Source organism: Dendronephthya gigantea, unplaced genomic scaffold, assembly GCF_004324835.1.
Source record: "Dendronephthya gigantea isolate DGI-Jeju-01 unplaced genomic scaffold, DenGig_1.0 000135F, whole genome shotgun sequence".
NCBI lineage: Eukaryota > Metazoa > Cnidaria > Anthozoa > Malacalcyonacea > Nephtheidae > Dendronephthya > Dendronephthya gigantea.
This window is the reverse complement of record NW_021163145.1, coordinates 105,160-130,228: the sequence shown is the minus strand read 5'-3', so window position 1 is coordinate 130,228 and position 25,069 is coordinate 105,160. Positions and strand designations below refer to the sequence as shown.

The 25,069-nt window shown below is 36.4% G+C and overlaps 2 protein-coding genes across 5 annotated transcripts; both read left to right on the top strand.

Moving 5' to 3' along the window:
* Positions 1–3,167: 3,167 nt before the first annotated feature.
* LOC114536396 (copper homeostasis protein cutC homolog) lies at positions 3,168–25,066 on the top strand. Of its 4 annotated transcripts, XR_003688435.1 has the most exons (10): positions 3,168–3,241; positions 5,570–5,629; positions 14,022–14,190; positions 15,629–15,669; positions 16,106–16,141; positions 16,285–16,418; positions 16,897–16,924; positions 17,426–17,679; positions 19,093–19,420; positions 19,849–21,301. XR_003688435.1 is itself a non-coding variant. In XM_028557752.1 (9 exons), exons 1-8 carry the CDS (start codon positions 3,190–3,192, stop codon positions 17,644–17,646), a joined length of 741 nt encoding a protein of 246 aa, XP_028413553.1. In that variant the 5' UTR covers positions 3,168–3,189; the 3' UTR covers positions 17,647–17,679; positions 25,050–25,066. The 4 variants fall into 4 exon arrangements, 3 of the variants coding, with proteins under 3 accessions (XP_028413553.1, XP_028413552.1, XP_028413551.1); XM_028557752.1 differs by lacking the exons at positions 19,093–19,420; positions 19,849–21,301 and adding an exon at positions 25,050–25,066; XM_028557751.1 differs by lacking the exon at positions 19,093–19,420.
* LOC114536394 (cell death abnormality protein 8-like) lies at positions 6,817–11,539 on the top strand. Its single transcript, XM_028557748.1, has 2 exons — positions 6,817–6,867; positions 10,263–11,539. The coding sequence occupies exon 2, from the start codon at positions 10,290–10,292 to the stop codon at positions 11,442–11,444; it is 1,155 nt and encodes a 384-aa protein (XP_028413549.1). The 5' UTR covers positions 6,817–6,867; positions 10,263–10,289; the 3' UTR covers positions 11,445–11,539.
* Positions 25,067–25,069: the final 3 nt, after the last annotated feature.

The following is a 25,069-nucleotide window of genomic DNA, read 5'->3' as shown; positions in this document are numbered from 1 at the left end:
AATCAAAGTTCTGGATCAAAAAGATGGTGGTTTTTAGTTAAAACTATAACTGGGCGTCCAAATTCCGAAGTACCTTTAAGTACTATTTTTGATCCAATGGAAATGAATGATTACTTCCAAAGTGTGAATTTGGATAAAGATTATTCCACTCTGCTACCAGCTCCCATTCCTAGTGGTACGAGAATTCGCCGTTTTCCGGCGGACTCGACCATTGTCGAATACGCCGTTTTCCGGTACACTCGACCATGGTCGAATACGCCGTTTTCGGGTAGACTCGACCATGGTCGAATACGCCGTTTTCCGCCGGACTCGACCATGGTCGAATACGCCATTTTCCGGCGTATTCTGCGCACACTAGTCGAAAGTACGAGTGACAGTGATTGTTATTTTAATTTCTAAGATATGTTGATATTGTTTGTAAAAAAGTTTGTTTGTAAAACTTTTGCACAAGGCTTTAAATACTTTATGCCTCGCAGATATTTAAAAACATGCATGACCAGAAAAAAATTTTGTCCCGGGCCCCACAATTTCTCTCGGCGGCCCTGAAAATATCATCATAACTGGAAGAGTTAGCAGTGAAAAGGATCAACTCGTTGTTTATAATCCTTGAAATTGTAGGTGTCTTTGTTAATTTCGAGGTTAATTTCGTGTTTGCTGTACGAATACATTTTATGACCTTGGTTCAGTATGTCGTTTTGCTCGGTTTTGCGAAGACATAACCGACTATTTAAGGTTTACATCATCGTTTTAACTTTAAAAGAGTGCTTAAAAGCGTAATTCGGAGTTTTGATGTAACAAATATCACTTAACTGAAGCTTTATATAGTCGACTGCAATCACTGCATGAATTCAATAATCCAAAAACAACATTCGACGTTCACTGCTTGGTTATCTATATTATTTGGGCTGTTTTGATGTTTTGAATGTTTAGTTATAGTGAAGTATTAACTCCCACTTAAACTGTGAAAGTCTATAACTTCATGCAACGTAATGCGGCAGGAAAACGGGTAATTTCACTTCATCTTTAATTTTAATACGACTGTGTTTGTTTCCGAAAAGTTTGAAATATCAGCTATCGGCTTTACATTTAGGTCATTTCAAAATATTGAAGGTTCAGGGGCGCCGGAAGCAGCTAGTTTAGGGCGGCGGGCGCAGAGTTTTAGAAAAGAACACATTCATTTTACCTTAGCAACCACACGAAGAGGAAACTAAATTTACAAGTACATGCGAACTTGCAAATCCACGGGAGAACCCATTATCAATAATATTAGCGGGTAGTTTTTGTGAAAAGTAGGCATCATGATTAAATGTTGAAATTATGATACTTTTATATGCTAGCAAAGGGCACAGGGGCTGCCCCCGCTCGCCCCCGTAACCAAAGGGCTGGGGGGCAGCTGCCCCCGCTGCCCCCGTGGTTCCGGCGCCCCTGTTAAGGTTACTAGGTTAGGTCTGGCTTACTCAGGAATTTGCTTCGATTGAAATGGCAAGGGGTCGCTGCATGTATGTATTTATAGTTTAAAAACTATTCTAAACACAACTACGATTATAGTTGAATTTGATAGCTCGAGAGTCAACTTTATAATTGTACCAAGATATAGGATTTTACTAATACGACTTCGATCCGTGATTCAGCAGAAACAAGTATTATAGAATTTCAGTGATAGAAATATATGTTTATTGCTTCAGCCAGACGAGGAGATTTTGCATGCATGTATTTCTAGTATGTATTATTACCTGTCTGTGGTCGACCAAGTTATAAATTCACATTTTTTTTTCGTCTTTCATGTTGTGATTTGGACAGACGGAACCTTTTAAGTTTGTTTAATATAGATAATAAATCAGTGGCACTTGTGCTGTGCTTGTCGAAGGAGTGAATACTCTTTACTGAGATATACATATCGTTTATCAAATCGGGCTGTATTGCGCTGCTTTTAAGAACTGCAGACACTGGTATTACGTATTTTCAATCCAAGTGATTTATATCATCTGATCAGTGAGTCTATGAACAATGTGAAACGGTGTTCGTTCGCATTGTGCTTGTCGAAGGAGTAAGCGCTGTAGTGTAGGCCATTTGCATGCAAAGTATAAAAAGATATATGTTATATGTTAATGAAATTTAATTATTGATAACTATACATCATATTTGCATGAATTTAAATTCGAAAGAAAAAACCTCAAAAAGGAAAATGAATTCTAAAATATAATCAAGTGAATGGCAATGTTGGTTGTGCGCTCTTTGCCTTTGGACTGTGCTCAATGTTGTGCTGCCATTATTTTTCACACTTGTCAACAGCATTGAACAATATTGTTGAAACTGAACCGGGTGTAACAATATTGTTCAATGTTGATAAATGTATTTATTATTAAATAATAAAGGAAGTTAATGTTATACGGGTCTTCGTATCGTAGTGTCGCGGGTCCTAGGACGCTTGTCCGGTCGGCTACTTGCCCCCTCCGGTGAGTACAAATATGAGCCCAGTTTGCCTGATCGAGTTGTTAGTTGCTTGCGTGACCCATCCCGCCCCTTTCCCTAACGACTTCACGCGATGTTGTGAACTCTACGGGAGACCGGAGAAACGTCTTATTAATCTCGCTGGGGTTTGTTTTTTTTTGTTAGTTTGTTTTGCAGGATTAAGCACAATTCTTTTCACACCCGTTTTGGTCGTGGAATGGGTGTTTGGGGTAAAGATAAATTCATTAATGATCGCCACATTTACAGGTTTTTTTTGTTTTGTTTTGTGTGTGTGTGTACTTTGATGTTCGTATCGTTTATTCCACGGTTTCACTTCAGTGACTCACGTGTGACAGTTGATCACGGGATGGAGGAGGTACCGTTAAAATAGCATGGTTCGTTGAGTTATTATCTGCACCGAAAACAGCAAACTCAAAAGAAACACCGTTTCACCCCTAGCCCGACCGTTTCGCTCGGATACCGTCTCCATCCCTACCGATCGGCAGCGGGCAAAAATATAGTGTAAGAGCTGGTGTGCTATCGTACTGATGTGAGCCTTAGGATCCGTTAGAACGTTAACAACTGTAAACAATGTGGGCGGCACAACATTGCTCCATACTGTTCATATCAATATTGAATCAACCTGATCGTTTTAGGCATTTAGAATAGACACTATTTAAAATAGCATCTCGCCTCTTGGGTCTCCTATGGTTCATCGTACCAACACTTGGTGAAATAATGGAGGTGTGCGTTGACTCTGTTCTATCGGCAAAAAATGCAGAAAAAGGAGGTATGTGGGGTTTTGCAAAGTATTAATGAATCTGATCGAAGAAATTTTGTTTGCGTTATTTATAAATCGGGACATTTGCTCATGAAAATGTAATTTCCTGCTAGTCAAGATCAGAATGTATTCCTATATATATCACCTGATGCTTGTATTGAAATAACAATACATGGAAACAAGTTTTAAGTCATAATTCCTGTCAACTTGATGTAAAACCTCCCCTATATCTTTGTTTATTCGCAACAAATGTTTATCCAACTTGCAATAGGTATCCGTGGAGTATACCTTAGTATGACACATTATTTACAAAATATTTCAATGATCATATACCATCTTCCTGCCAAGCTTAAATTGCAGGACCAGGGTATGATCTGGATAGCATCACAGATTATGTATAATCAAGTGTAACTAGATATTGTTTTCAAGTTCTCAAATTTCCCAAAATATACATGCGATACACATGGAGCACTTAATTCCTGCACATTTCTTATCATTTCTGCTTTAGTAGAAATTAGTGAGATATAAAATAACATAAATTAGGAAATTTACTTTCAAATACTATTTTATCTGCTCAAAACATTGGCAAAATAGCTGATGAAAGCAATGGCATAATGTCAAATAACAAATATCACAATGAATATCACATACACTTAACTTGCCATTAAGATTGCTGCCTTTTTTTGTTAATGCCCCGCCATTTTATTATTCACTAATTTATTTGTCTTGGAACACTTTTACACATGAGGTAAACATCTATCATCAATCATCTATTATGATAGCATGTAGTAATATTAATGGCATATGATGTATTACATGAGAAGTAATTAAGCCATTCGTAAAATTAGTCAATAATTAACAGCCTTCATTTAATGTATACCAGGTAAAAATGGTAAAAAATGTTTTCCGGTCATAGCCTCTTAATACTAAACCTGACCAGTAGTGATGCATCAAGGTTTATTTACTTCAGTAACAGTTACATTACATATTCATGTATACACCAATTGTGTCATGCTACCCAAAATTAAATTCCAGATTGTCAGGTGTAAATCACCACCTGGTTGGTGTTTCATATTAACTTTATGTATGATCAATAAGAAATTATATAAAACATATTCGAATCGCCTCATGGCATTGGTTTGTAAAATTTGGTTGTAGATCAGAAATATTGAGGGAGTCTAGTTTTGAGTCGTGAGTTAATTAGATGTGTGTGGAAATATATGAGGGAATTTAGTACTTGTGTACTTGGGAATTATAGTACTTCTAGATAAAATGTGTTGAAATGTTATAGCTAGTGTGTGAGTATTCCAATGCTAAAAGTATGGTATTTGCCAGTGTGCACCCAGACCTAGCTCCATAATAGTGCTAATTAACTGACCAAAAGGTTTTGATACATCTACAATGTCGTGTTATAAATTTGAACCTCTGTTTTAGCTTGTAACTCTAAACTAACACAGACTCTAAACTATGTGAGGTTTGCTTTAGTTGCTTGCTGCATCAAAATTTTGGTAAAATTTTGACACTGAATTTACATAGCAGGACAAAATCAGACCTTTGCCACTGGTCTTTCAATATATATTTCCTTCTTCTATAGAGCATTTTATGATTTTGCCTGTTATACGTGCGGATTATAACCTTAATGGCGGTTTTATGCCTGCTGAAAAATACGTCTATAACACGTAACTGAGCACATAAGGAGACATTTTACACATAACTTAACTCTTTGGAAAGAAAAACGGAATAATATATTTCAGCATTTTATAAACATTCAAATTAATATTATTCAAGTATGGATTTTCGAGACTATACCATATTTTGGTTAAAATGCTAATTTGAATTCGCTACAATATATACACACCCCCTCCGAATAAATCCGTGTTCGAGATAATTTTCTTATGGTGTGAGAAAAATGTCATTTGAAAAATCACATGTTTTTGTATGGGGCAACTCACTCGTGTTTTTGTATGGGGCAACTCACTCGTGTTTTTGTATGGGGCAACTCACTCGTGTTTTTGTATGGGGCAACTCACTCGTGTTTTTGTATGGGGCAACTCACTCGTGTTTTTGTACGGGGCAAATCACGTGATAGTATTGACCACTAGGAAACACATTGGAATGACAATAGCTCCGCGGAAAGTAACGAACTAATGACCCCATAAACTTGTACGCAAAACTGAGCGTTTATGTTTTCGAAAAAAATGAACAGATTACTATAGCTTGTCCAGACAGACGATTTTTAGTTTGATCCTTTTAGTGGTTATAGATTCCTTTCATGCAATTGTGATAGACGCCATAAAAGAAATCAGATGATTGTAACAGTGTCTGTCTATTTCTAAGGTGCAAAACGTATTGAGTTATGTTCTAATCTGTCAGAAGGAGGCACAACGCCAAGTATTGGTAGGTGTTACCTAACATTTATGTATAGGGGAGTACACACTAAACTGCATGGACCTCATGCATAATAGACCAATTTCTTATTCGGGTGACAAAAGGGGATTTCTGAGAAGAGCATACTAAACTTGCCAAGTTTGGCAACGAAATAATGTAAATTGCCGAAGATATAGCCAAGAGAAATTGGCAAATTTTGTATAGTTTTATATTATGGCCGGAAAGTGTGATACAAAAGTGTGCAAATATTGCCTACTTCGCAACGCCATATTTTCTACATGACATTTTGCAGCCAAACTTGGCAATTTTACTAATTTCAGTACGCCCTTTTTAGCTGTGGTGATTCTTTCCCCTTTTTGTTACCTAAGTCAGAAATTGGCAATTATGCAAGTGGTCCACTGCCATTGATTCTGATTAATTGTTTCCTGTAGACTTTGTAAATTGAGGGTTTATTACATACCTAATTTTAGTGTGCAGTGATAAACAATTTATGCCGTGATAAAAGTAGAATGTGCAGTGATAAAATGAAAAATATGCAGTGATAAATGGTGTTTTCTAAACAGACCTAACTCTGCTGAGATGGATTCATCAGTAATTTTCCCCCAAAATGCTGGAAATTAAATCATAGGGACTCAAAAGTACAGAAAAATCTCTGCAGAACCCCTACAATTACCCCATAATTAGATTACCAAATTCCAGTTAGGACCATTTTTATCATGCAAACCCCCCCTCCCTCCCCTTGTGATGATATGGGCAGTGATAAAAAAATCTTAAAATAAACTAGGTGAGGATACGTGCAAATGCTGCCGTCTCGCTTTTTTGCGCATTGCTTAATACGTTGCAAAGTGCTGTATGGTTATATTCCGTGAAGTTTCTCAATAGAAACTAATGACCTTTCGTTTGACGCTAAATAATTCGCAAAATATATAATCACGAGATAAACATCGTACAATAAGCTTCTACAAACTTTCCCACGAGCACTAAACGTCAGAAAGAATCTACAGTTTTCGACATTTTGTCCAATTTTTCGACAAAACTTCGCGCAATCGTTCGTGTTGTTACTGATTTCCTGCTTAAATAGCAAAGAAATACGAGACTTCATTGGTTAATCATGTCATGGAACAGTATAGGCCAACGAAATCTCGGAATGAGAGGTAGAAAAGTTATAATGCAACGAGACAGAGAGGGGATATTGAAAACAGTCCAGGGAATCATACACTTATGGATTGTGCTGAATTCTTTCCAGGGTAAGTTATAATTGATACTGTAATAGTTCGTTTCAATATTAAATCCTTGCTTTTTGGGACGCGAAGTTAGAGAGAATGCACTGGTTTATCAAGCATGCAGCTGGAACACTCTGACTATAACCGACCATGGGATTACAGTGTTTCCATCGGTGCTTTTCTATCGCCCCAAGAGAGAGAGAGAGAATCGGTAATTGTTTTAGGTTCGTGAAGCCTCGGACGCGCCACTTTTCTCTATATATATTGCAATCATTCATTGTTTAGGTTAATTCGTCATAATAAGCAGGTATATAGCAAAGCAAATGCATATATATGAGGGTTATCTATTTATTATTCAACGCTTTTACAAGCTATAGCAACTCTTTACTTTGAAAGAAGAAACTAAATTAGCTTATTGTTTTGACGAATTTAACCCGCAGGTGCACGCAAACGCTTTTCTAAAGGCGCTATTAAACGATCTAATTTTCAATCAGAAATTCCTCCCTTTACTGTATACAAGCAAGTGCATGGATGATTTGTAAATGTGTTTTAACACAGTCATTTTGTTTTAACATAATGTGTTTTAACAGCGTTTCGTTGAAACAAAATTGCCGATCTTATATTTAACATATAATTTGTCACCTGTCAACCTCGGTATAGTATATCATGAGGTTGTTGACAAATTCTGGGGATCTGATTGGCAGAAACATACATGTGTATAACCGATTATTGTAAATTAAAAAACTTCTTTGCATACGGGAAATGTCTGCAATTGTGTTACCATCTGCTAATATTTATTCCACATAAGAAAGTGCTATGAATTCACATGCCAGTGTTTAAAATTGTAAGTGTAAACTATAGGGCAACAGTTGGACAGTAATCTGCTTACAATCGTCATAACGAATGGATCTCCAGCACAAAACCTATAAGGTTATAAATTTATTATCATCTTTAATATAATTTTAACCTGCTCATGTGTATACTTGTGTGTTTGAGCTTTAATCATTGTATATGCCTGTGATGTGTTTATTTTATCAATATATGTGTATACCCTTTACGTTCATGACATTTGACATGTATAATAAGTGCTTGTTTGCCTGTTTACACTTGCGATTTTTGCTGGGATTTTGATTTTTTTATAGATGTGAACGAGTAAAACGCATGTGTTTAACCCAATATTCAACAACGCATGAGATGACTTTGAGGTATATTGAAATAGTTCTTTATGGAACAAAACAAGAACATGCTGTTGTTGCATGTGATGACTACGCCACTGCATGCATGTTCGTGTTATACTTATATAAACAATTATTAAGAAATTCTTCGTATGAGATAAAAGAGTGCTCAATACTGCAAGCAAATAGAGCAATTTATATTTATTCATTTACATAATTCTTAAAAAATTGGCATCGCTACTCTGAGTTTCATATATATATATACAGTAGGAGGAAAAAGTTTGAGTCCAGTCGTTGTAGAATTCCAGTATTAAATCCTGGCAGCGTATTGGAGTTAAGACATGCGTGCTAGTGTTTCAGTACTGTAAACTATATTAATTGCACACTGTTTTGGTCCTAATGATCTAAATTATAACAAAATAAAGTTCTCATTCCTTTACACTGCCCAAGATGGGTAGGAAAAAGGGCAAAGTGATGGTGCACAAGGACAAATAGTTCCATTAAGTATTGAAGGATTCTTTCCTCGTAAGATCGCAGAAGAAGTGAGAATTTAAAAAGGTGGTATGCAACTAACCTTGGAGAGGTTCGAAGAAACTAAATCCTACTCAAGCAAACTTTTAGCTGCTTTGGTCATGCTCGGTTTGGCAATATTGAAAGATATAATAGGATCCTAATTAAAGAAAAGTATCATCCAATTCTCTCAAGGACATGGAATTTCATCTGGTACAAAGATGATCGCACGTCTAACTACATGATAATCACCCTAGCACATGCACATCTTCTATGTGCCAGAAATCGTTTAGAAGCAAACTCATTCTGGTGATCTCGTTGTCATGGCTTTCCACCTCATATTCCAGATCTAAAACCTATGGAGCACTTGTAGAACCGTTTTAACCGGAAGAGGGCGAGGCACAGACCCGCCAGCCAGGCTGACTTGAGGCAAGTGGTCAACGAATGCTGGCAAGGTATTGAACGTGTGACATTAAAAAACCTATGGAATCTATGCGAGCAAGAATAAAGGTCATTTCAAGAGCAAAAAAGAGGGAACTAAGCAATGACATGTAAATGCATGTTTGCACATTAAAATACGTAAAAATGAATATCATAACATCTCATAGTTGTTGTACAGCATGTATTTTTCTGTTTACTTGTTTACTTTTTTCTAGTTCACTTATCGGTAAGGTTTTCTGTAGAATATTAATATATGCTGCTGAAACAAAGAAATACAGTCACTGGACTCAAACTTTTGCCTCCTACTGTATATATTGAGGTATATATATATATATATATATATATATATATATATATATATATATATATATATATATATATATTATATATATATATATATATATATATATATATATATATATATATATACCTCAAAATGTAATACCTCAAAGTCATTCCAAGCTTCGTTTAATCTCGCGTCAAGTGGGAACAGCCTCTAAAGCTAAGTGGTATAAGATAATTTGAGATGAACTTGTGGGTAGCACCTTACTATTATTTGGAATGTAGTATCTGTAGCTATACTGCATACACAGTTGCCATAAAATATTTATATAATCTCGTATGTTGTGAACGCGCTAATCGGCTTTCCAAAAACTTCCTGCTGATTTTTTCCTATGTCCTGCTAACAACAAGCGTTATTAAAGGTCTACATGAGTATAACAAAACTGTAATTAAACACATTTCCTTCCCAAAACTTTTTATCACTTGTCATGCAGCCTTACAATTAGGAACCGGCCTGGTTATTTAGGTAAGGACCTGCTTCGATCCGGACCGCAAAAAGAAAAATAATTCATGTATGATTTGCAAATATATATATATACTATGCAACAATGACAGACATGTAAATTGTGGTAACAATATCGTCGCTAGTGCCAGCGTGTACGGCCCACGCAAGAGTTATTGCAGTCAGGTTGTCGCGATCAATCAGTCTTATGGATGCATACTATTCAAAGCCTAGCTCTGAGAAAATAATTTTTATATCTTAACATGTTTTGAATGTGCGTGGAGGTTTTTTTACAAGAGCTAAACCGGTGGCGCCTCTGAATAGACGGGTATTCCTTATAATTATAGTTTATACGCACGAAGAGTGCATGAAAACTCCTTTCCTTAGCGCATACAGTAAATTTGGCAGAAAAACTCTTGCCAAACAGTGAGTTTTTAAAATATGTCTGCTGTATCTTCCATTGAGTTGAGATATAAGTCTCATTCTAAGATTGCCTCTGTATTTTTTAGCTTTTAGATCCTCTCTGACAAGCAGCCATGGGAGCTTATCGGAAGCTCGGGACGCTGGTTTTCGGTTTCATATTGTACGTTGCCGACGTCGGTTCCGACATCTACGTCGCAATTCAGTATTATAAAGAAGGGCTGATTGCCCCATTTATAACAACCGTTGTTTTCACAGCCCTTCCCGTGTTCATCGTCAATATCTTCGCGACGTACAGCCTAAAAAAAGGACACGTAACTTTGAAATTTGCCAGCTGCTTCGTTCACTTGGCCATGGTGCATCTGTTTATCGAGGAATTATACAGATGGAAAGAGGACAGCGAACATTCACACAACGGCAAACACTTTTCAAAATGCGAATGCACGGATTGTATAAATCGTTTTAAAAGTAGCTCTAAGGCAACGTTAGACTCCACGTTGGTGCGTTATATGGAAGCATTCGCCGAATCGGCACCTCAGTGTTGTTTTCAAGTTATTGTGATGCGCAATAGTGATGGTACACCTCCTTGGTACAGGATTGCTTCAATTTCCGTATCATTCTTGTCCATGTTATGGAGCATTTATTTGCTCGAGAAAGCGTACTGGGTCAACCGAAGAGTCGAACAGGATTTGAGACCGGCAACTTACCCTAAAAAGTCGGCTTTTGTATTTGTTCTTTGGCAATTGCTTCTTTTGCTTGCAAGATGTCTCACAGTTGCTATACTACCGCCCAATTACTTTGTAATAGTTTTCCTCATACTTATCCACTACTTTGCCATTGTTTATTTGATGTATTGGTTTTTCCGTAAGAGTTCATGTCGAACAAGGTGTATCATCAGCATTTCGAGCTTTGCTACATCGTATCCCTGGCATTTCCACCTTTCAACATCAGGCCTAGAAGTACCAAACAAGTGCTTCCATAAAGAAGAAGACGTTGTCAAAATTAGGAAATTTATTCGATATGCGCTGTTTTTGGTGCCCTTTTTGTTTGCTCTCGAAGGCACCATCTTGATTCTCTTTTTCTCGGAATTACCGAAAACGAGGGCGTATGATGCTTTAAAAATTTTGGGTGGAACGATTTTGGCAGCATACGTTATGTCCCTGATTTACTACCACTCACGTTGTCATCCCTTCACCAGAATTTCGCAAGTTAGGCCCATTGTCGTAAAACGCGGCATCATTAACGTTCAACCAATAAACGACGATGAATAGCCGCTATCACGATTCTGTTGACGCCAACTGAAGCCGGTATGGTTACGAAAGCTGGGTAGAGCTATTTACCAGATAGTGATGTTTCCAACCTTTGTGAAGGTGCTTGAAACAATTAAAGTATAGATTTAGAGCTAATGGTTATGAGAGAGAACCCCAAATTTAAAATCTAAGGTTTAATCAAAGTTACGCTAAACAACAGGCAAATTCCGAGCGATGGTAGAAACCACTACCTTATTCTCTAGAGGGGGGAGGCTTGATTGAGAGCACGGACCACAGCAAGTTTTAAGATGTTCGGTAAGTTCAACTGTATGAACTTACTGTATGAACACAATACTATCGACGGCAATACTAAGCCAAATGTTTACTACAACAGCGAGTAGTTCGGCAGAACAGACATGTTTTTTGAGTTTACAAAGAGAGGGGGTTAATAATGAGTATACCGTATCCTGTATCCGGTTTATAGCTCTATCCAGCTTTCATACAACGGACCACCTACGTTGTGTAGTTCAACTGAATCCAATTAAAGCCAATGCTGTACTCCATTTGTCATGAAACCGACTGTAAAGTAAGATTACGTAATTTTTGTGTTTCGTTGTTGCTTCCGGTTTGAATAATTAAATTACTCATTTAGTTCCTGTAAAACAGATAATACGCGTGAAAACAGGCCACCACGAGGAGGACCGTGTATAGTTCGCTCAATGGTTTGCACATATAGCTTCAAAAAAAAGAAAAAGTAGCGTATATTATTGAATAGCTGTCGGGTAAGTTAAGTTTTTCCTGTCTTTGATGAAAGGGAACATATTTATAACATTTGCGATTATATCGTATATTGCAATCATAAAGTATACATCCACATAACTATATGAGTGAGCTGAATATTGCATATTGTATTAATTTTATTGTAGCTAGAGTGTGTGAATAATTCATGTGTATTTACATTTCTAAAGAACGGTGCATCATTTCTTATAGATGTAGGGAGTGTGCTATTTAAAAAATAGCTATTTTATGCTAAAATGTTCGATTTTTTTTGCTCGCTGTGTTTTTAATAGCGTATATTAATAGCGTATATAATGTATTTTAATAGCGTGTCGTTATCAAATTGATTTCTATACACATTTAATAAACAAATTACCTCAAATTACTTCACTTTTTTTCTGTCAGAGATCGACATAAATATACGAAATCTATCAAACTAATAAGCATTTGGTACTAACCATTGCTCTTTGAAGGCAAACAAAGATATCCTAGCTAGTGAATCTGGTATAGTGTAAACGGGGCCATAATTGATGGTGAAATGATGATGAAATCATTCATGGTTAAAATTTGAATGCCGTGTTCACGAATTTTAACCCGTGGGGATTTAATACAACTTATAAAACGCTAAATACGAACAATTTGAAATTGTTAATATGTTATATGATTAAATTTAAATTAGCCTTGTTATTGCTTCGAAAGAACATACAGGGTGTCCCAAAATAAAAGAAAACTATTGAAATCACCCATAACAATGCCATTGTTAGAGTTTGAATGCCCAAGCACTCTGTTGGGCCCACAAATGTATAAATCGGGGTTGCCATAAGCATTTTTATGATTGCGTATGATGCAGTCAAATTTGCTTGTTCGCAAAAATGATATTTATTAACAATATTTACAATTTACAAATATGGATAACATTATTTAAATGTGCATCTCAAGGACCATGACCTTCGATATGTCCCCTTTCTCTAGCAACACAAAGCATTTAGCATTTTATAAGTTGCATTAAATCCCCACGGGCTGAAATTCGGGAACACGGCATTCAAATTTTAACAATGAGTGATTTCAATAGCTTTCGTTTTTTTTGGGACACCCTGTAGTACAGCTGACTGCGGAACACCGAGTTTTTATTGCGATATTATCCCAACAGAGTGCTTAGGCATTCAAACTCTAAAGCCCTAATTCCACGGGCTAAATTTTCAATTAGAATTAATTCATTCAAGTGGTCGAAATTCAAAAGAAACTGGCGAAATATTTCGCATTTGGCCGAGAAAAGGCGTCCGTGGGATTAGGCCCTAAAAATTACTTTGTTATATTGGTGCTTTCAATAGTTTTCGGGGTCTTTTTGAACACCCTGCATGTATTTATCATTTTACCTGCGCACCCTAACGACGATTGCACCTATAGACGTTTGGTTGTGGGATATTTATTAGAATCAATAAATAGTAAATATTAATGACTACCTTTCGAATTGTTTGCTAATGCATTTCACTCAAGAAGGAAGGGCGTATCATTTGAACTGTAGGCGTATAGTTGAGATCAGTGGCGTAGCCAGCCTGAAATGCTTTAAAAATTGCTATGTAAATTTCAAGCCCATTATACTGTAGAATGAATAAAATTAATTATTTAGAAATTCATTGTTTTCAAATTCAATGAACACCAAAATATTGGCATAGCATGACTAAATTGTCAAGCTGGCTACGCCACTGGTCGGTAATACGATTCGTCGTATTATATTGGATAAATTATATACAATTTCTGGCTACCGTATTTTCGTCCCTCTTTTGTCCCACATGCTGTGAAATAAACTTTATTTTTAAGGTTTGCTGAAAGTAATCAAGTGCAATGTTTCATTACCTGTTTATGTAATGATCAGACCAAGAGGGGGAGATTTTCTATACAGTGACGCAGAGTTTGAAGTAATGATCGAAGATTGTAAAGAACTAATCAAAGCAGGGGCTGATGGCGTTGTTTTTGGTATTCTCACAAAGTAACTATTCTATATAATCGTATTCATACATGCAGCCCCGAGGGGGCTCACACAAAATTTTTGGTAATAATTCCATGTTCAGTGTAGACCAACATGCATACATACAACACCCTATTTTATACCCCTATTGTATCAATTAATATTTTTCGCACTTCACTCGATGTTGGTAAATTCTAGAGGTTGAAAGGGTCTTAACTTCGAGTGGAATTATACACACTTCAAATCAAGCCAGGAACAGTTGATGGAAAAATGAGTCAACTATCGGTCCTCCGGCCAGAGTCGAACCTACGCTTTTGCGATGCCGGTGTAATGCTCTTGTCACGAGCGTTGGCAACGTTTAGCGTTGGCTCCGTGCTTTTAAATCTCGCGCGGTCCGTACAGAACAAAAAAAAAGTATCACACTATATCATACCGTACCCTGCTGTATCATACCGTATCATACTATATCATATTGCATCATAATTATATATATCAATCATATCATATATATCATTTAGCATCATCATACTATATCACACCGTATCATTTAGTATCATACTATATCACACCGTATGATATAGGGTCATATTATATCATACCGTATCATACTGTATCATATTGCATCATGTAGCATCATACGACACCGCAGAAATTGGTGTTTAAGAAGTTTCAACCCGAAAATCTAATCGCTGGTTCACAATTGTGCATTTCTGTACCGCTATCAAAGGGAAATCTTTTGAATATATTAAAAAAGTTCAATTTTTCTTTTTAATACGCATTCTGAAGCTTCTTCTAAATATGCATTTTGAAGCTTAAAGTATACGCAAGGCTATTAATTCAGACGATTTGTTTTTACCGTGTGCAAGCTTCAAATCTTTTGTGCAAGACATATTTTCTTGAATATTTATAATTCTTTTTTCTCACCAAGTTTCCACAGTGTCGCATTTCACAATATCATACTGTATCATATCGTATCATATGGCATCATATTATATCATATCGTATAATATAGCATCATATAGTATCCTGCTATATCATACCGTATCGCACTGTATCATATAGTATCATACTGCATGATATGATACAATAGATGTTTAAAAAAGGGTGTTGTTTTATGCATATTGGTGTATACTGGACATGGAATTATTACCAAATTTTTCGCTTTGTTTTCAATTGTCATAATTCAACCCTATAGAAAATGCAAAGAAAATCAAGCAAAAAAAATTGTTAATTGAATAAACCCAATTGAAAGCAAGACGATTTATTTGAATGCCTCAACCTAATAACAATGCTATTTACACACTACTGCGTTGATCATACATTCAAATTCCAACAAAAGCTTCATTCCAATGGATTTCGTTCTCCTAATCTACATATAACGATTCAGTGAGACACTGCTCTTGCTACTAAGCTTCGCAAATGTGCATGCACGTTACTGTAATATACAATTTTTTTGTAGAAAAGGGGAAGTCGATATTCCTCGCTGTCAAACCTTATTAGGTAGGTTATTTTTTTAAAGAAATTTATGGGCAATTGACGTGAGGAACATTGTGCCAAAGATAATTATTAATACACAAAATTTTGTGCGTATATCTTAATACAAAAAATGCATTTGTAGCATTTGTCAGTTATCGTATTTCATGTCGGGGCCGGTTGTATAAAAAGGTAGTTATAACTTTTAACTATAGTTAGTGTCAGAATCGGCCAATCAGAATACGTATTTTCTAGTTAACTACGATTTAACTACTTCAAATGTTTTGTACAATATGGCCCAGCTAAGCAATTCTTCACAAAATTACCTACAATTTAAAATCTTCAATCTCGCCTTTTGAATGGTTACTTTCTTGTCACTACCTTTCATTTGGTTTTGGTTTTTAATCATATATGAAGCATTAACCATATAATTTATTGTGCTTTAATTTACGTTTACATATAGATATCATCAAGCCGCTTTCCGCGACATTTCATCGAGGTAAAATTGGGAACTGTGGTGGCAGACTTACAAATTAGATCCTAATGTATGAAAGTTTTTACCTCAATTTTTCCCACCGATCTGAAAAAATTAGCAAATATCTCATTAAGTTATACCTGTAAATTTTATTGTATTTCCTACAGCCTTTGATATGGTCTATGATCAGAGGTCTTCCTTAGAAGTGATCATAAACTTGGGTTTTGATCGTATCCTAACGAGTGGGGGCAAGTCTAGCGTACTTGAGGGAGCATCTCGCCTAAAAAGTCTTGTTATTCAGGTATTTCATGTGTTATTTTCTCAATTTTACCGCAAGCATGTCTCTTTATCTCGATCTCCGACCCAGGGCCGTGTCGAAAATAAATGTGCAAACTTGTTTTGTAGTGCGATAACTGAGGGTGCACGGGGAGGACTGGGGTTACGATTTTGCGTAAGCACGAAATTATATATAAATTATATAAAGTGTGCTATAAATATCAATTATAAGTATATTTTTTGGTGAAAACTGAATTCAAATTTGTCAATGCCTCAAATCTGTTCTGTCTTTTAACTTAAGAAGTATACAAATAAAAGATAATAGAAACTGTTAAAACAAGTAGCTATATAATTGTCAGGAAATTTTTAGGTTTTCATTAAGATAACATGCATGAACACAGATATAGCTAATCAGCATCTAGAGTTGACAATTGCTCGATTATACTATATTGTATTTTGATGACGCAAAAAATAGACCTAAAGACATCTATTTCTTTCTGCAGGCGGCAACACGGATTATCATAATGCCAGGTATGTTGCACTGTGCACGTATACTTATTGTGCGCTAAGTATTGTCAGGAAATTTTCGCGTTTTTTTTAGCTAACATGCATCAACACAGATTTAAGCAAACAGCATCTAGAGTTGATGACGTCCAATCCCGAAGATAGTTTAGGAACGTAGGAACACTGGATCATAAAACAAAAACAGAAACGGAAACGGTGCAAAAAATACAACTTATATAGCTATCCAACCTTTTTTTATGCGACTACGGAGCAGTGCTCTTATATATCTCCAGGATCGTAGAGTTCAGGTTCGATTTTTTTGCAACGTTTCCACTTTCTTCTCAACGATAATTGTGTGTTTCTGCTAACAACATTTAATTAATACCAGGTATGGGTAGTTCTAGAATTTAATGCAGCATTTAGGCCTATGACGACTTAATTTTTAATGTAAAAAAGCTTCAAATACTAGTGAATCACCGTAAAACAGCCAGTGATGTTCATGCATAATGTTTTCTTCCTCGCTTATAGGTGGCGGTATAAATGAAGATAATTTATTAGGGATATTGCAAGAGACTGGAGCGAGAGAGTTTCACGGCTCTGCTAGGACTAATGTTCCTTCCAAAATGGAGTACCATAATACTTCTGTTTCTATGGGAGGCATTGGAGACGAGTATGGACTTCAAGTGGCTAATCTTGACAGGATAAAACACCTAACATCTAAAGCGCAGACATGTACTTCCAATGATTGAAATGAAAAAACTACAGAACGAAAGTTTTTGAAGGTAACTTGAATTCTATACAATTTGTCGATTCAGATATACAATAATGATATTTCATGCGTTACTTCAATTCTCCTCATGCGTGGTTTTACTTTGATGAAAGCTACTGTAATGTACGGAAAGCTTCTGCGTGTCCGTCATTCTGATATACCTTGCACAGCCCTAGTGCTAGCTACCCTTGAGTTCTGAAATGCAATACTTGGCCACAGCTGGTGAGAAATTTGTCTTCTCCTCAGTCATTGAGTGCATGGGAGATCTCAATCTTCTCACAAAGTTTTCATAGTGGTATTTCCACTCAAATGGGAAGTTGATTTTCAGTGTTTTACGTCGGATCTTTTCTCTGATTAATACAGAACTTAATACAGAAACCTTTGGTGCATATATCTCTAACCTCTCTAACCCAGGTACAGGTTAATCTACCGGGTGTGCCAGAAAAAAGTACTCCGGTTTGATTCATAATAACTTCTAAACTAGCTAAGCTATTATACTGAAATAACTTTCACTAGATAGATGGAAGACTAACTTAGACTTTAATATATTGCAGTTGTATATTATTTAAAAATTTACGGAGATATTAATGTTCAAAATCGGTAGCATAATTCTGGATGTGTTTAAATTATGCAAAAACGCTGTATGAAATAACAATCAAGCTTTTTGAACTAAAACATGCACTATTAGCAGTAAATAAATGACACTTGACAAATTGTTTATTATGAAACGAAGTGTTATTAGTTACAGAAAACAAGCAAGATTTATTCGTTCGGAATCGCGTGTCCTCCAATACAAATGCACTCAGATTTGGCCGTGATGCCATTGCGTCGAAGGAGTCATGGATCATTCGTTGTTCAAAAAATTAATTACATTGCTACATTTTTAAGCTTTTACAGGTGTACACCTAAACACAAAAAGCGCAACAGTATAGCGCTGGACTGCTTTCGAATGAATTCGTGAGCTGTGAAACAAAGATTTTTTCCAATATGACCTCATCAAAAAACGCACAGAATTTTTTTTTGAAAATTTTGTACAGCTTCGTTCAATTGTAAAATGAAGAAATGGTTTGTTTTTGTGATTTTATTCAATTAAAATTTAAACGGCGGAAATGCCACTTTTAGGATGTCTCTTTATAGTTTTTAGCCTCTCCGCAGGCATCTCTTATGTATTTATATTAGGCTTTATAACTATATGGCTTGGGTTAGCTGTGCCGGGGAGGGAGAAAAATGTGTGCGACAGATGCCTGCTATAAAACAGTAGTAGAAAGAGGGGTTCTGCCCCACTTTGATTTTTTTTTCAATTTCTTTCAATTATTTCCCATTATTATTTCCAATTAATATTTCCATTTTCCGAAAATGATAAATCACCAAACAGTATTTAAAGAAAAAATACATGTAATAAATAAGATGTTTACCGAATTTTCAGAACCCAAAACTTTTGACCTCGAAGATGTTGTGACTTTGGGGGTGGAATATGATAACAAGTATAAGAAGTACAAAATCCCCATAATTCTTTATGATCTCAGATCTGAGATCAAGGATGTTCAAAGTGAAACAAATGCGAAGGATCCGTTCTACAATGACATCATCTAGCTAAGTTCCAAAAACTTGTCAGAGAAGCAAAAAAGGATGTTAAGATCAAGTTTTCGATCACAGGAACGTACTCGGGAGAAAAAGGGAGAAATCCTGTGCTTGAAAGTCCTCAGCCTAAAATACCTTGGCGACGTGGAGGAAACATCCCCTGAAAATGATTGGTAAAGTTTATTTTCAATATTTTGAAACTAAACTTAAATTCTCCAATGTCCGATCGTGCTTTCACCATCTTCCATAACCACCCTCTTATCGTCGTAAGCCGACAGTGCAACTGTATTAACATTTTAACGTGTACACCTTATGTTTTCTACTCCTGAATGAGTTCATGGATTTGTTAACATCTTTTGAGGAGTTTGCAGACGTTCTTTGAAATACAAACTTTCTGTCTTACCCAATCGGAGTGTCAGCGGTCGCTATGGTGTAAACTGTAAAAACGCTGAAAATAGTGCTTCGCAATTTTTTTAAATATTATTACACTTTTTTTATCAGATTTGGAAACATGATCACATATTATTATTAGAAGTAAGAATTTCGTTAACATTGTGGAAGTTAATTTTGTAATTTGTATGAGTGTTTTCGTATTATTAAGTGTGACATTCTCGAAGAGTTGGCTGCTAATCATCGACTAAGATCATAGGATCTGCGGCGAGTGAACTGCGTTATTCGTGCTTTTGGTGAATTACTTGTGAACAATATATTCGTTGGGACTTTGTAATAAATACCTGGACATCTTGTTTATCAATTTGGAATTTTGCTCAATTTATTTTGGTATTTGCTGGTGTTTGGCCGTTACTAGTACATCAGTGCTCGTTTTTCCGTTAACCGCGTGCAACGTGATTCGACTTTCATTTGTTGATTACGAGTCGGCGCGCGTTAATTAGAAACACCTGGAATAGGCTGCCATTGAGATCTTCGCTGGAACTAATGTACGAATTTCAGGTGACGGGCATAAGTACCTTGGGGGATATCTTGGATCGATTGACGGAAAAGATAAGTATATTAGTTGTTTAGTTAGTTAACGGTGCAAACAACATCACGTTGTTAGTGATATTGCCAAATTCCAACCCCAAGCAGCATACACGGTGTTTGTCTCTGGTTTTCGGCACAGATTTACTTACCACATTCGTGCCGTTCTAGGTATCAAGACCACGATGCAGCTTGTTCACGACACAATCAACTTGAAGCTTCTTCCTGCGCTCCTCGATAACCGTAGCTTGTCCATCCATTAGCGACAATTGGTTTCCCTTCCAGCTCGTATGGGAGGTCTTGGTATTCCGATCTTTACGACATCTGTGATGAAGAGCATTTGAACTCCACAACCATCTGTCATGTTCTCTCAAGTAGAATCATCGATCATGGTACACCATCAGCAGAACATGGAGATTCCATCCACGATCTTCGTCGCGAGATTGCAAAACAACTTCAAGCTAGGAACTCGTTGCTGCTACAGAACTAGGGATCGAGCATAGGTGAAGAGCAGATTCGAGCAAATGACCTCGCCCAGTTGAAATGATCCTCAGCTTGGCTGACAGCTCTGCCACTTGGTGATGAGGGCTACATCTTGACCAAGCGTGAGTTATTTGATGCAATCTACATGCGTTACCTGTGAAAAATCGTTCATGGTGGACCATTCCCTGTCGTGCCTGAAAGGAGGCTTTATCCATCGAAGACATAAATTATGAGATTCGTGATCCACTTGCTGCTGCTATCGATGATGCTGCTTACGATGTTTCAATTGAACATTCCCTTGCTCCTTTCACTGGCGAAGTTCATCCATCCAGTGCAAATTCAGCCGATGACGACAGAGTGGACATTGGTTTCTGGCAGAGATCTGGCAGAGGTTTCTGGCAGAGATGTGAACAAACATTTTTTGATGTAAGGGTGCGTGTTCGTGGTGCGTGCTCGTGGCAGTCGAAATTGGAGGACTGCGTCCTTCACATCAACCAATGACATTACTTTGTCTGAATGGAACTCGAACATTAGTGAGTCTAGTTGAGCTGTTTTTATAAATAGTCTGTAGAACGTTTATACCTTAGTTTTAATGCATGATCGATTATTGTAATTTTGCCTATTAAATCCGAGCGTTTGTTGATTACCAGTCGTTACTCGCGCATGCGCATAATTTACAAAACCACCCAATTAACGTCGATTGTCGATAACATAGAATTTGGACAACTTTGGATTCCGTTATGTTCTCCCGGGTTCCGGGTGTAATTCCTGATCTCCAGAATGTCCGGTGGAATTGGGAAAGTTTGTTCGTTAAGTTTTGTAGTTTCAAAGCAATGTTTGTGACGTCATCTAATAATGTTACCAGGTGACGCTGACCAAGTTGTCAAGGAAAAAATGTCAAGTTTTTTACTAACGGCTATAAATAGACTACTGTAAAAATTTTGATTCAGGCGACAAAAATGAAGCGAGAGAATGTAAAGTGCCGAAGATATAGCCAAAAGAATTTAGCAATTTTGGATACTTTTATATTATGGCCGAAAAAGTGTGATTAAATTAATTACACACTACCGACTGTGATACAAAAAGTGTACAAATATTGCCTCCTTCGCATGGCTATATTTTCTGTTCTACACATGACATTTTGCAGCCAAATTTGGCAATTTACTATTTCAGTACGCTCTTTTTAGCTGTGGTGATTCATTCCCCTTTTTGTTACCTAAGTCAGAAGTTGGCAATAATGCAAGTGGTTCGTTGCCATTGATTGAATTTCGTATGAATCTGATTTGTTTCCTGTAGACTTTGTAAATTGAAGATACCTAATACCTAATTTTAGAACCTAATTTTAGTATCTAATATTTAATTTTAGTATATAATTATTCATCAGTAATTGTCCCCCAATATGCTGGAAATTAAGTCATAGCGACTCAAAAGTACAGAAAAATCTCTGCAGATCCCCCACATATACCCCGTATTTAAATTACCAAATTCCAATTAGGACCATTTTTATCATGCCCCCCCCCCCACCCCCCCCCTCCCCTTGTGATGATATGGGCAGTGATAAGAAAATCTTAAAATCAACTAGGTGAGGATACGTGCAGTTGCTGCCATCTCGCTTGTTTTGCACATTGCTCAATACGTTCATAAGTGCTGGATGGTTATATTCCGTGAAGTTTCTAAAAAAAAAGTTTTTTAATATTTTTTAAAATATCCTTGACCTTTCGTTTGACGCTAAATAATTCGCAAAATATATAATCACGAAAATTAATAAACATCGTACAATAAGCTTCTACAAACTTTATTTTTCACGAGCACTAAAAGTCAGAAAGAATCCACAGTTTTCGACATTTTGTCGAATTTTCGAATAAGCCTCGCGCAATCGTTCGTGTTGTTACTGATTTCCTGCTGGAATAGCAAAGAAAGGCGAGATTTCATTGGTTAATCATGTCATGGAACAGTATAGGCCAACGAAATCTCGGAATCAGAGGTAGAGAAGTTATAATGTAACAAAACAGAGAGGGGATATTGAAAACAGTCCAGGGAATCATACACTTATGGATTGTGCTGAATTCTTTCCTGGGTAAGTTATAATTGAAACTGTAATAGTTCGTTTCAATATTAAATCTTTGCTTTTTTGGGACGCGAAGTTAGAGAGAATGCACGGGTTTATCAAGCATGCAGCCGGAAATAAATCATCCGCGTATGTACGTTGGCTATTTAACAACGCATTAGATTCCCTGAGTGTTAACGTGGTCTTTATACAAATTTCTTAGGAACACTCAAGGTGCCTTTTCTATCGCCCCAAGAGAGAGAATCTTGTTTTACAGTAATTGTTTTAGGGCCGTGAAGCCTCGGACGCGCTACTTTTTTCTCGATATATATTGCAATCATTCATTGTTTCGGTTAATTCGTCATAATAAGCAGGTATATAGCAAAGCAAATGCATATGAGGATTATCTAGTTATTATTCAACGCTTTTACAAGCTATAGCAACTCTTTATTTTGAAAGAAGAAACTAAATTAGCTTATTGTTTTGACGAATTTAACCCGCAAGTGCACGCAAACGCTTTTCTAAAGGCTCTATTAAACGATCAAATTTTCAATCGGAATTCCTCCCTTTGCTTTATATAAAAGCAATTAAGTGGATGAGTTGTAAATGTGTTTTAACAGAGTCATTTTGTTTTAACATAATGTGTTTTAACAGCGTTTTGTTGAAACAAAATTACCGCGATCTTATATTTAACATATTAATTTGTCACCTGTCAACCTCGGTATGGTATATCATGAGGCTGTTGACAAATTCTGGGGATCTGATTGGCCGAAACATACATGTGTATAACCGATTATTGTAAATTAAAAAACTTCTTTGCATACGGGAAATGTCTGCAATAGTGTTACTATCTGCTAATATATTTATTCCATATAAGAAAGTGCTATAAAATCACACGCCAGTGTTCAAAATTGTAAGTATAAAGTAAGGCAACAGTTGGACAGTAATCTGTTTACAATCGTCATAACGAATGGATATCCAGCACAAAACCTATAAGGTTATAAATTTATTATCATCTTTAATATAATTTTAACCTACTCATGTGTATACTTGTGTGTTCGAGCTTTAATCATTGTATATGCCTGTGATGTGTTTATTTTATCAATATATGTGTATACCCTTCAAGTTCATGACATTTGACATGTATAATAAGTGCTTGTTTGCCTGTTTACATGCACTTGCGATTTTTTCTGCGATTTTCATCTTTTTATAGATGTGAACGAGTAAAATGCTTGTAGACCTATGTTTGTTGGCCAGTTATACCCGGTATTCAACGACGCATTAGATGGCCTTGAGGTATTGAAATAGTTCTTTAGGGAACAAGAACATGCTGTTGGTGCATGTGAAGACTACGCCACTGCATGCATGATCGTGTTATACTTATATATATACGCATTTCATACCTCAAAGTCATTTGAAGCTTTGTTTAATCTCGCGTTAAGTGGGATCATGTAAACAGCCTCTAAAGCTAAGTGGTATAAGATAATATGAGATGAACTTGTGGGTAGCACCTTACTATTATTTGGAAAGTAGTATCTGTAGCTATACTGCATACACAGTTGTCATAGAATAACTATATCATCTCGTATGTTGTGAACATGCTAATAGGCTTTCCAAAAACTTTCTGCTGATTTTTTCCTATGTCCTGCAAACAACAAGCGTTATTTAAGGTCCACATGACTATAACAAAACTGTAATTAAACAGATTTCCTTCCCAAAACTTTTTTTCACTTGTCATGCAGTCTTACAATTAGGAACCGGCCTGGTTATTTAGGTAAGGACCTGCTTCGATCCGGACCGCAAAAAGAAAAGTAATTCATGTATGATTTGCAAATATATATATATATATATATATATATATATATATGCAACAATGACAGACATGTAAATTGTGGTAACAATATCGTCGCTAGTGCCAGCGTGTACGGCCCACGCAAGAGTTATTGCAGTCAGGTTGTCGCGATCAATCAGTTTTATGGATGCATACTATTCAAAGCCTAGCTCTGTCAAAATAATTTTTATATCTTAACATGTTTTGAATGTGCCTGGACGTTGTTTTACAAGGGCTAAACGGCTGGCGCCTCTCAATAGACGAGTATTCCTTATAATTATAGTTTATATGCACGAAGAGTGCATGAAAACTCCTTTCCGCTAACGGACATTAGCGCATACAGTAAATTTGGCAGCAAAACTCTTGCCAAACAGTGAGTTTTTAAAATATGTCTGCTGAATCTTCCATTGAGTTGAGATATAAATTTCATTCTAAGATTGCCTCTGTATTTTTTAGATTTTAGATCCTCTCTGACAAGCAACC

Coding starts and splice junctions, on each gene's coding strand:
- LOC114536396 (XM_028557752.1), top strand. CDS start 3,190: ATGGAGGTGTGCGTTGACTCTGTTCTATCGGCAAAAAATGCAGAAAAA. Junction 5,630..14,021: donor AGGCACAACGCCAAGTATTG/GTAGGTGTTACC, acceptor TTTATTTTTAAG/GTTTGCTGAAAGTAATCAAG. Junction 14,191..15,628: donor GTTTTTGGTATTCTCACAAA/GTAACTATTCTA, acceptor ATTTTTTTGTAG/AAAAGGGGAAGTCGATATTC.
- LOC114536394 (XM_028557748.1), top strand. CDS start 10,290: ATGGGAGCTTATCGGAAGCTCGGGACGCTGGTTTTCGGTTTCATATTG.